This window comes from Atta colombica, unplaced genomic scaffold, assembly GCF_001594045.1.
Source record: "Atta colombica isolate Treedump-2 unplaced genomic scaffold, Acol1.0 scaffold145, whole genome shotgun sequence".
Classification (NCBI taxonomy): Eukaryota; Metazoa; Arthropoda; class Insecta; order Hymenoptera; family Formicidae; genus Atta; species Atta colombica.
This window is the reverse complement of record NW_017259234.1, coordinates 384700-397089: the sequence shown is the minus strand read 5'-3', so window position 1 is coordinate 397089 and position 12390 is coordinate 384700. Positions and strand designations below refer to the sequence as shown.

The following is a 12390-nucleotide window of genomic DNA, read 5'->3' as shown; positions in this document are numbered from 1 at the left end:
CTTGTTTCGATCAATGGCACACGGCCTGGCTGACCAGCACTTCCGGTCTTATGAAGAAGTAAAAAATTGGATCGATTCGTGGATAGCCTCAAAAGATGACCAGTTTTTTCGACGCGGGATTCGTACGCTACCCGAAAGATGGGAGAAAGTAGTGGCCAGCGATGGACAATACTTTGAATCATAAATGTATAACCAGTTTTTTACAATAAAGCCTCGAATTTCGGAAAAAAAACGGCAGCAAAGTTGTACACCTAATATAATTTTGTATAATTATATATTATATATGAAACATTTTATTCCGAATGATGCTGCGATTATAGTTATGTCGATCTTTTATCTCTAAATATATTTGTTTGTATTTAAAATTTATAAGCTTGCAATTCTTCTGCATATATTAAGTTCTGCATATATTATGGGAACAAGTTCGTGGCGTTTTTCCCATTAGATGGCATTAAAAAAACGCCACGAACTTTTTCCCGCACCTAATATTTATCTTAAATCATTGTTTTTAGTACAAGAGATCTCTTTGTTTTGTGTCCCACAACACAAAATTATGATATAGGATGTCTTTAAGTCGTCTTTTAGACGCAAAAAACAACTTGATACTTTTTTGTTGTCTGAAATAAAAGCATGTAAAAGCATTTTTTTTTATTATAACAAACTATTTATGCAGTTGAACAACTTGACTGATAAAAGTCTTATAATGCGTCATTTGTCATACAGCGTTGCAATCGCATGTTACCGAAGATATCAATATAACACGTATAATAAATAATGTAAAAATATGAAATAACCCATTATCTTTTCGGATTTAGATATTGGATAGATATTGGATTTTTATATTGGATTTGAATTAGTGGAAGAGACTCAACTAGCGATTCAGAAAATAAAGAATATATTGCAAAGAAAGATAATTAAAAAATATTAATAAAAAATGTTAAATGTATAATAAACATCCATAAATATATATATAAGGCTTACATAAAAAATAGTTATCAATTTTAAGATAGTAAAAAATTATATTAATAATAATAAATAACGAGCGATGGCAAATGCACGCGCTGGGCGGTTCTATCCTGTCACGCACTTGCACATTTGGTGGACAGGGCGAATTTGGCTATTTTCATGAATTAATAACTCATTAAATTGCGAAAATTGTAAAATGGTAGAGGACTTTTCTTCTCAGTTTAGTCTATTCTGCCCCTATGCGAAAGATTTATCATTACTTTACAAACAATTTGTACATTTAAAAAATTACAAATATTGAAAAATACAAACTATTTTTTATACTGTGTTCTAATAAACATTAAAATATGCTATTCTGTATTTTGTATGAATGACAAATTTAATTTTTAATTGTTAATTTGAAGAAAAAAAGACGACAATTACATGTTATAGCTACTTTATTTGTTAATAACGTGAAGCAAATTTTTTGAATTTTTGGTAATTAAAAAACACATAAATATTTTAAGAACAGACATAAAAACACTTATAGAGAAAGATTTACAAAATGAGGAATCTTCGATTACTACAAAGAAGATAGATGAAAATGATAAGGAAAACAGAAGCAAAAGCTATATAAAAACTGATTCAAGACGGAACCCAAATGGTTTAACATCGTAACTATTTGTCTTCTCCATTTAGGCTTCGTATATGCCTGTTTTACTTTTAACTTTTTCGAAAATCTGATGATGACTGCTTGGAGTATTCTTTGGAAAATTTCTTTTGTTAATTTTCTTGATATCCTAAAAAAACATAATAAAAAAGTAAAATTTAGACCATCAACGAATTAATCATTAAAATTGTAATGCATGTTTATAAAAAAATACCATAATCGTTTTTAATTTTCTGCAGATCTGCAAAGATCTGATTAATTTGACTTACGCGATTGAAGAGAACACAATAGAAGTTAATAGACCAATAAATTGCTATTAAAAATTTCTCATTTCTATTGTATCATATCGATTATGTCATAAATCATCTTATCAAATCAGTAAAATCCATGCTACTTACATGATATTCTTGAGAAATATGGATTATAATTCACAATTTTAAAGCATTTCTAGTGTACTAATTGCGTTCGATCTTTCTTGATTCAAGTATATGGCATCGGGTGCTCCACAAATATATTAATACGGATGTGGATCCGTAACAGTAACTGAGGATTCTTTTTCTCCCATGTCGGTTAGTTGATGATGAAGAAATATCCGGATGTGAGCCGAAGGAATTGAGATCGACATAAGCGATGTATTGGCTGATCCTATTGATGTATGTTAAGTAAGTTTGTGCAGAGTTATATAAGTTATACGAAATAATTTTATATTGAAAAAGACAAAACAACATAAGAAGAAATAAAGATATTACGAAATTTTTGCCCTCGGAAAATGTTTATAATTATGATATTTTTATGTAGCCTTTTCAATTTCCTCGAATATTTATGAAATTAATAAGACATTTATGAAATTATATAACCATATCTTGTATAAGACTTGTAATTTGCATTTATATTTTCAAAAACATATGCAAAAACTCTGCTTTCTTCTAAAATGTTGATAACTTTTGTATAAAATTTCGTCATATAATTTCATAAATGCTGTCCTACAGAATTTGATTCGTTTTGAAAGCACCCAGATAGCCAAGCGAGATTTAGCATATGGAATGGAACAAATTGCACCGCATGTATTGTTTTCAACTTGTCGACAATTTGTTGTCATTGGAATCTAATATGAACTAAATTAGCATCAGAAGGACAAATAGATTTCATGAGTTTACGAAATTGTAAGAGATATATTGAGAAATAATAAACTCATCATGTTGACAGCAAACTGACGGCATATCATGCACGTATGATGACAACTTGCCAGCAGTTTGCTGAATTCTAATGAAGACTTTACGTGACATTAGAATAACAGTTTGTGGAAACATCTTGGCTTTAGTTTGGTAAAATTGAATAAGTGACAACAAAATTACAACATATTGCCCTTATTTGGCTATCTGGGCTATATTTAGTATTTCGATATTTTTTTGCAGCTTCTTTAGAAAATTTTTTTACATAAATTTTTTAACGTAAGATATAAAACTGCAATGAAAACTACACGCCGTAATTAATTAATGCAGATATTTTCCGATATTACATTTTATATTCACTTTCCTGCTTCCGATGATGTTGCCTGTGTATGCATGGAATGAAACTTGGTCTAGAGCTTTCGTGTCGCAAATTTTTATTCTTTACGTTTCAAACTGCACATAGCGCATCAACAGTGGCTCATATCTGGGGCTCAAGGCCATATGATGCGTAAGCAAATAATTAATATCAAAATTATTCATATGTGATAAATTTGATTCAAAAAAATCTAAAGCTTTTGTCATTTTTTATTGCCTAAGAATAATTTTGTCATTTATTTTAACAACAGGCATATAAATCCAACGGACAACCTATTCGTTAACTATGCTACAGTCGGTGGAAGGATCGCACAATTATTATCATGTTTTCCCATGGGAACAAAGCTTCCGAATTTCCAATTCCCCACAAATCTCGTTAAATTCTTTGCGAAAATCAACTGGACGTACAATCTCAAAGAACCGTCAGAAAAGCTCATGGTTATGATGGTGAAAAGTTATGATGATGAAAAAGGATGATGGAAGTCATCCTTTGTGGAAAGCTGTGCCATATCCAGTTAGTAAAATTGAATAAAAATAACAGAGAATTTTATGATAGAGTTTTTTGGCTCAGTTAACAATAAATATACGCGCGATCCAGATAATTTATTTAAATTTATTTAAGGCAATTCATTAAGTTAAAAAAATAATGTTGTTATAATAATTTAATATAATAATATAATAACAATGTTAACATAGTAACATAAATTTTTTAGGTTCCTCAGTAGCACATGTTTGCAATACATTTCCTAAAGGTTTGTAAAACTTATGTTTAGGAAACGTCTATAAAATTAGATACGAACCAATAATACTACCTGGACTGTAATATTTCAGTGGAAGTAGATATTGTATATACATATATATAAAATATTATATATAATTTACAAAAATCCGCGATTAAATTTATTAACATCTATTTCGTTTATCTTACCTAAATTGTAGAAAATTACAGACAAGAAAATGGGAAGAGATGTTAAATAGTCAAATAACAATAAAATTAATAGAATTTTTATAAGAATATTAACTTATTTTCTTTTTTTTATGAAAAACACATTTATGGAACACAACTTATATTTTTAATTGAATTTAGCGTGAAATACTTTGAACTTCAGGTAGATAGCAGTTCAAGTCTCATTTCAAAGTAAAAATTTAGAGATATAGAGCCTTTTTTTCGAGGTTAAATTGTCCTCGATGACTATGAATGCCATTATAAGTACTTGCAAAACCATGAAACTTTTTTATTACATTATCTAAAAGAAAGACATTGTTTCCATATATATATACTGATTATTACGAATAAATTTTACTATAATAAATATTATAATAAATACTATAATAAATATTACTATAAAGACTTCGGTAATTTAAAGGCTTAGAACATGGAATGTTAAAAATCCCGACTGAGATAATATTTTTCGCAATAAATAAATTTATTTAAAGATTTCCAACATACTAGATCTCATCTCTATTAACTTGGACCTCCCCACTAGCACAATTCGAGTAGGGATGGTAAAAAATTTAGTGCTATTTTGTTGCTAATTTGCTGCTAGCTAGAATTTTGTTGTTCCAACTGTTTAACAGCAAAAAAAAAGAAAATGGGAAATTCAGGTTAATGGCAAGCTGGATTCTCCATAACGAAAAAATCAGGATTGAATTAATTTCTTTTTGAACTAAGTTAACAGCCTTGAATATATAATTTAATAAAAAAAAAATTAATCCATAATAAAATTAATTAAATTAACAGTTAAGCTAATAAAAAAATAATTAAAAAATTAAAAGTTAAATTTAGTTTGATTATTTTAATTTTTCATATTTTTCCTTTCTCACAGTTTATTTATTCATTATTATTTATTAATAACAGAAAGAATCTGGTTATTTTTGTTCACAAGTAATGATGATACAATATAAAATTACTAAATTATATACATTAGTCTCTCGCATTATATTTAAGGATTGACTTAAAAAAAAAATCAAATTAAAAGTTATCTATAAAATGTAACTAAATTAAGTTAAAAAATTAAGAATTTAAAACTAAGTTAAGTTAAAAATAATTAACTTTTTAACTTTTTAACTTAACTTTTATCTTTTTAACTTAGCACTAACCACTCCTGGAAAAAATATAAGTACATAGAACTGCGATAAAAAAAACTAGTACATCATATCTTGTTACTTTTTTGTTGCTCCAAAATAGTGCAAATATATATCGAAAAAATACATTATTAAACAAATATCTATAAATAATCAAAACTGCACCATTATGCGTCCTAGCGTCGCGACTAAAAGATATGCGAAGTCTACAATAGAACTAATAGAAGTTGTAGAGTCATAGAGTCTTAAGTCGAAGGAAACCAATCAAATATAAGGAGAATATTCGATTAGAATTGGTCAGTTTCCTAGGGATTTAAGATCCTATGGCCGCTATGACTTCTACTGTAGACTCTGCATTAAACCGGTTCTACATTAGTTGCAAGCTGATCGCAAGTTGTTGCGACAGCCAATATGAAACGTTAATTTCAAAATCCAAGCTTCAGATTGGCTGTCGCAACAAACTTGCGATCAACTTGCAACTAATGTAGAACTGGCTTTGTATATACAAAATTTGTTGCTTGAAATAAATTTCAACTATTTCTCTTATAGACTTAAACGAGGAGTACAGACTCTTGAATAACGCATAATACTTAAAGCATAAGAAATTCAACCAGAGTCTTTATTTTAGAAAAGAAGAAAATAATAATAAGGATTTTGATTAATTCATTTTCTTATGCATTATGCATTATGCAAGAGTCTGTGCTCCCCGTCTAACTTTTTTTAATGTATATGTTTAAGTGGCTGTGTAAAGTATCGATATACCTTTAAAGTCACAGCACAGACTTTTGCATAAGCGAATCAACTAATCAGAATCTTTTCTTTCCTCCCATTCTATAGAAAAGAAGAATTTCGATTAGTTGATTTTCTTATGCATTATTTATTATGCGTTTTGCAAGAGTCTGTGCTGCAGCCATTAAGCTAACAATTTAATTTAAAGTAGAGATCCTCTCTAATCAGAGTCGCGACACAAGACGATTTGAGACTTTTGTATGCAGGGTAGTAGTTTTAACAAAATCGATAACAGAGAGAGAAATATATTAGTATCTCTGTTTAATCTTAACGCGGCGTTTCTCTAATTTAAAGTAGAAAGGTCATTTTTTCTACTAAAATATAATCGAGAGAAAAGAGAGAGAGAGAGAGAGAGAGAGAGAGAGAGAGAGAGAGAGATATTTATCCATAAAATATAAACGAGTGCAATTTTCTAACAGAAACGACGAAACTTATAATGATACATACGATTAAAAGTATTTATTATATAAAGATATAAAATATATTTTATTTGCTATAGAGAAATATTTATTTCTCTATAATTAATTCTATAATTAATAATTATTTATTCATATTTTTAATTATTTAATCCTTATTAATTTTTTCCATATTAATTTTTTCTTATGTCCTAATGGAAGTTTTCAGTATAAATGAATTAAAATACTTATAGAATAATAATATCAGTATTAATATTCTTCTTCCACGGGTCCTTTCTATATAAAGATTATGCATTTCGCGGGTTTCTTCCGTGTCCACATCCATTTTTGGACAATATCAGTATTATTACAACAAAATCAGTATTACATAACAGACTAGGATAACATAATAGCATTTTATTGTATATCAAGCAACATATGGGGCATGTCAAGTTAATTATTCATTTTGCGAAGTTTCATGGATTTCGTTCATATTGCTTGAGCTTGAACAGACTCTATGCCGAATAACAGATCGTAGGCTAGTTGCCGAACTGGCATCAATTTTTGGGCTTTCTCGTCGCAGGGTTTTAATATAAAATTGAATGCTCTTTGTTTTTTTTTATTCTTTATTTTTTAATTTTTATTCTTTTTGTTGATTTTAGTTTTTTGATATTTTATTTTTTTTATTATTTTTTGTTGTTTTTATTTTTTATTTTTTATTTCTATTTTCTAGAATATTTTCATATTTTATCATTTATTTTTGGGAAAAAGCAATTTGAATAGTGACATTAGAATATTTCTTAATTGATAGTTTCTCTTTTCCACAAAGTAAAATAAAACAGTGTTACTTTTGTGTTGATGGCACTATTTTAGCCGCGGAAAATCTAGCTGCTTTTTTCATATCCAAAAACGAAACTGATAAACAAAAACTGGTAGCCTGATACCACTGCTCAAATTACTTTCTCCCAAAATAAATGATAAAATATTCCAGGAAATAGAAATAAAAAAAAAACAATAAAAAATAACAAAAATATAAAAATAACAAGAAAACTAATAAAAATAACAAAAAATTATTGAAAATAACAAAAAGAATAAAAACTAAAACCAATTGTAATGCGGGCATTAAGATGTTCCTTAAAAACAATCTCAATCCTGTTAAACGCAGAGAGCAATGTTTTTAAACTCTTGTACAGAAATGTCATCAGGACCCACAGCGACCCGTGCCGAGCGACTGGGCTAAGTGATGGCGCGCCAGCAGGATGACGGAGTGACATTGCCTCACTTTTCGAATTCTTATTCCCAAACAAATGCGTGTCCATTATGTCCCTTTAGAGTAAGTGGAAACCTGGAGCTACATTTTGAGCCATATTAAAAGAAAATCGAGATTGGTCTTTTGGTCGCGCCCCCATTTTGAAAATTTAAAAACAGACAGAAATTATTAAAAATAGTCTGATCGAAAAAAGAGATTTTCACGTGAAAGAGCATTCAATTTATTCTCTATGAAAATGTCAATATTTCATTTTCAAATTGCCTTTCATGCCCACTAACAACAGCGAAGAGAGCTTGCTGCGACGAGAAAGCCTAAAAATTGACGGCCTTACAATTCGGCAATCAGTTAGCCTACGGGGCTATTATTAGAGTCTTTATTCATCAAATTATTCAAGCAATATGAACGAAATCCATTAAACTTCGCAAAATGAGTGACTGGTTTGGGATGCTTCACATATGAGCTGCTTTCCTTTTAGGTGACACAATCGATATTCAATCTTTCTTATTTGATGTCAAAAAAGATAAAACGATATTAGTGTCTCCTAAGAAAAAAACAATTATAGTTGCGACTGCAATATGTTAATTTAGTGGAAGAAATGCGAAGGAATTAACCAAGGCAGGTAGAAAATATATATAGTTTATTGATATCCCCAATTGAAGACGACGTGCACTCCACATCTACGCATGCGTGAAAAAAATTTGTGGATACAAAAATTTTGATTACTAATCTGATTTGTATACGCGATCGTTTAATCGTCTGCTCGAAAATTTTACGTTTCTTTCCGTCGTGACACCTCACCTTAGTAACTCTAATTACGTAATTGAGTGGTGGGATCCGTAAGAGGAACGTAAGAGACTTGCATCAGCTTCTTCTTTGTGATCGCGCCGTCTGTGCTCTTGTCCACCTGCAGCAGATCTTGTAACCTTTGGAAACCTTTTATGGCCACGACTGGGCAGATTAGTCGACCTCCGGGAGCTAGTTGGTCAATCAGCTACAAAAATTACATCGTTTATACATGTATTCTATAGCTATGTTCCATTATTTATTGCGAGTACTGAAAACGTATAGTGTACAGCGTTTACAATATAATTTTTAATGCATAAAGATAGGAGCATACAAAAATTTAATGCATAAAAAAATGAATCAAAGTCCTTCATTTCTTTTCTTTCCATGAAATAAAAAAACTTTGAGTGGTTAATTCTTTTTTGCTTTATGCATTGTACACATGAAGAATAGAGAGGAGAACTAGGCTTTCAGAAAATGTGACCAAAATCAAATTTCTGAATTAGTATTGGCACCGACGAGATACTATTAAAGATTGTCGAAGATCCTGAGCAAATTTTCGTCAATAAGACCTCGGGAGGTTCAGGAATAATTGAAGACTGGAAAATCGCTATAAATAATTATAAACGATTCTAAGGAAGATGTCGCAAATCAATTTGAGGTATCTCAAAAATTGGCTAAGTTACGTAACTTATTTAGCGTAAATTTTTTGTAATTTTTAAACGGCTCAACTACAAATGACAGAAAATCACTACAAACACGATTCTGAATCAAAATATATTAATAATCTTTTTACCTTAAAGTCATTGACTTTGATGAGTCATTTTTAAAAATTATATATTTTTTAATATGTGGAATTACAAACGAAATACTATCCTTTTTTTTTATAAAAAATTTAATTTATAAAAAGTCAGAATTTAATTTATAAAATGTCAGGTTCACAAATTTATCAAGTCGAATATGAAAAGAATATTTGACTGTAAATAGTCAATTTAATCACAATCATTTATAACTATGTATACGGCTATCGTAGAATAGACGTTACACTTTAAAATCTCACTATACACGTCGCTTAAGTCTAGGCCACAATCTTGCTTTAAGAGGCTGTAAGCTGTAAAAAACCAATCATAGTTGATTATTTTTTTCATATTCGACTGTGATTGACAATTTATTACAACTTTATAATTTATAGCCTTTTAAAGCAAAAAATTTAGACTCGTGAACGTACTCGTGAACAGTACTCGTAATGAATAATGGAACGCAATTCTATTCTTTTTTTTCTTAGACAGCATATTGATGGTTCATCGTTCATGCTCACCGTCTCCGGTAAAGTTTCGGCCGCTGCTCCAACGTGTATAGCGTTGTAAGGGCCGTCAGCAGGATGTCCCAATCTGCCGTCTCCCACTAGGCGCATTCATAATGACCTGTTGTTAGTCGGCAGTCTTTATCTTTTACCTTTACAGCAAAGCCACACAGTTGGTGGACAGTGTTCCGTTCGACTCTTCACGGCAACGTACATACCTACTCCACGTGGATAGATCACGGGTTTCTTTTATTCGGACTATGCATACATGTAATACTTCTTGAACGTTTTCTCTCATCGTGCAATGAGCTTTGCACGAAAATTCATGATAATCAGACGTAAAGGAAAGGCATAACATTGACGAGAGAAGGAGCTTCGACTGTCTGAGTGAAAGGACTACTAGGGACAATAACAGAAGGGACTGTAACATTAACGGAGTACCGAGAACTTACCCACAAATTTGATGCGGTCTTCCTTGAGGAAGTGCGAATTGTCCTCGCGAACGTTCCTAGTGGAGATCTCTATGAGTTCGGGAATATGCTCGATGCCTACTACGCGTCCGCCTGAACCTACTAGGAACGCCATGCAGGCAGATAGATAACCCGAGCCTGAGCCGACGTCAAGTGCCTTGGCGCCGTCGAAGAGTTGATCAGAGAGGATAGACAATGCGTACGCATGCTGCAAGAAATATGGACATAATTTATCAAACCATTACCAAATAGATTAAATCTTAAGAAATATATATCATCTTCAATGATAATTTTCTGTGCGATACGTTAATATCTTTGTTTGAAAAGTCTGCAGTCATCAAATATATGTTTAACACAAAATAACATAAAAATAAAATAAAAGGTTACACTTTGATAACCCCATTTCAAGTCATATTCCTGGTCAATGATAAATAAACAAAATCCTATTAACATCTTTCTATATAGATATTCATTTATAATATTTAAGTGTGTGATTAACTTTACTTAACAAATTAGAAAGGAATCGACGCCAAGCAGCAACAAATTTTTTCAGTTTTATGTTTAGTTTGAAATTACGTAAGAATTATATTAATAGTTTATATTATGCGTTTAAATTATTAATTATATATTTTCTTAAACATTCTAGTAAATGCCCAAAATAAAAGTAACATAACATCAATTATATAATTTTATACTTTTTAAACAATGAAACTATTATGTGCAACATTTGTGTTAAATTTATATTGCTGAATGTGAAGTTATAACAATGATGTTATCTTACTTCGTTTACTAGAATGTTTAAACAGTTGTGAAATATATTTCTTGTATTTGTATCACACTTTGTGTAAACAAGTAAACGCTACGATAAGCCATTGAATCATGTAAACAAGTAAACGTTGAAATGAACCATTTTATTCATTATATAAACATTATATAAACATGTATTTTATTAACTTAATATTATTCAATGTAAAATTATAATATTAATATTATGTTATTTTTAGTTAGCGTTTACTAAGATGTTTTCACAGCTATATATTTTTTCTATTTATATCATATTTTATATAAGCAAAATGATCCATACAAACTTATTCATACAAATATCAGCTTCATAGGACATAAAACAGGTAAAATATACATTTACCATATGCGGTGCACTGATAGTCACGTTGTAACCAATTCTTCTGGGACGATCGAGGTAAGGATCCGGTTCGTGGCAGTATTTTGCTCTGTCAACAGCGAGCATAGCGGCTTCTGCTCTGTCCGTTGCCAGTATACCAGCATCTGCGAATAATCTGTCCCTAATTGCCGTACAAAGCGAACAATTGTAATTCTAACGAATAATAGATTTCGGTGCAATAATTAAATCCGTCCTTCCTATGCATCGATCCTACGACGATCGCAGGGGTCATTTACCTTTCAACTTCATCACCATCTCTTGGTTCGTAGTGCCATTGCAGTGCCATGCCATGCTTCGCAGGCTGTCCCTTGCAATCCACCGGGAAGAGCCTCGTATCGCAGCCGAGAAAATCTGCCTTACATCATAAAACAATACACAGATGATCATGAATGACAACAGAGACGACGCATGACGACGTTTGCCGATGATCGATTTTATTCAGGCCGCTTAATTTCTGGCGACAATAAACACTCAACGAAAAATGTTTGAAAAAAACGGCGGATAAAAAAAACGTACCTTGAAAATTTCAGGGCAGCCTCATTTATCGCGAAACGTCCTCATCAGTCCTCATTCCTCCTCTCGTGCCTAATATGGCCGTGATGACACAAGTGGCGACCTTAAGGGAGAATCGTTGGTGAGAGAAGCAGCAGGGAAAGGAGGGAATTAAACAGCTGATGCGGTGGCTATCGATTTGCCTCTCGCCCGCGAAATTGGAACGCGGATTTAAATTTGCGAACCTTTCCAAAACGCGTTAAACTCCGAAATGAAGATTTTTATAATTGTAAATATATTAACGTGAGATATTGATGTCAGCTTTCTTAGAATTCGCGGGGAAACAACCGGCGGATGAAGAGAGGAGGAAACTCAAAAATCGTCAATACAATATTAACTCTTAATAATACACGTTAGCATCCTTAATATATGGTAATATAATAAATACACGCCATTCGTGT

General features: G+C 31.0%; 1 protein-coding gene and 1 pseudogene across 6 annotated transcripts; one reads left to right on the top strand and one right to left on the bottom strand.

Annotated features, from left to right (window-relative positions):
- Window positions 1–3694, top strand: part of LOC108685034 — a 6268-nt pseudogene extending 2574 nt beyond the window's left edge.
- On the bottom strand, window positions 2203–12043 carry LOC108685042 (protein-L-isoaspartate(D-aspartate) O-methyltransferase-like). 6 transcript variants are annotated; one of them, XM_018189656.1, is made up of 6 exons: window positions 11674–11824; window positions 11402–11541; window positions 10240–10465; window positions 9803–9888; window positions 8500–8692; window positions 2203–2260 (listed from the first exon to the last, which is right to left on the bottom strand). In XM_018189656.1, exons 1-5 carry the CDS (start codon window positions 11822–11824, stop codon window positions 8510–8512), a joined length of 786 nt encoding a protein of 261 aa, XP_018045145.1. In that variant the 3' UTR covers window positions 2203–2260; window positions 8500–8509. The 6 variants fall into 6 exon arrangements, with proteins under 6 accessions (XP_018045145.1, XP_018045146.1, XP_018045143.1 ...); XM_018189657.1 differs by lacking the exon at window positions 2203–2260 and adding an exon at window positions 11954–12043 and having other exon boundaries at window positions 8271–8692; window positions 11402–11558; window positions 11674–11788; XM_018189658.1 differs by lacking the exon at window positions 2203–2260 and adding an exon at window positions 11954–12043 and having other exon boundaries at window positions 8275–8692; window positions 11674–11792.
- Window positions 12044–12390: the final 347 nt, after the last annotated feature.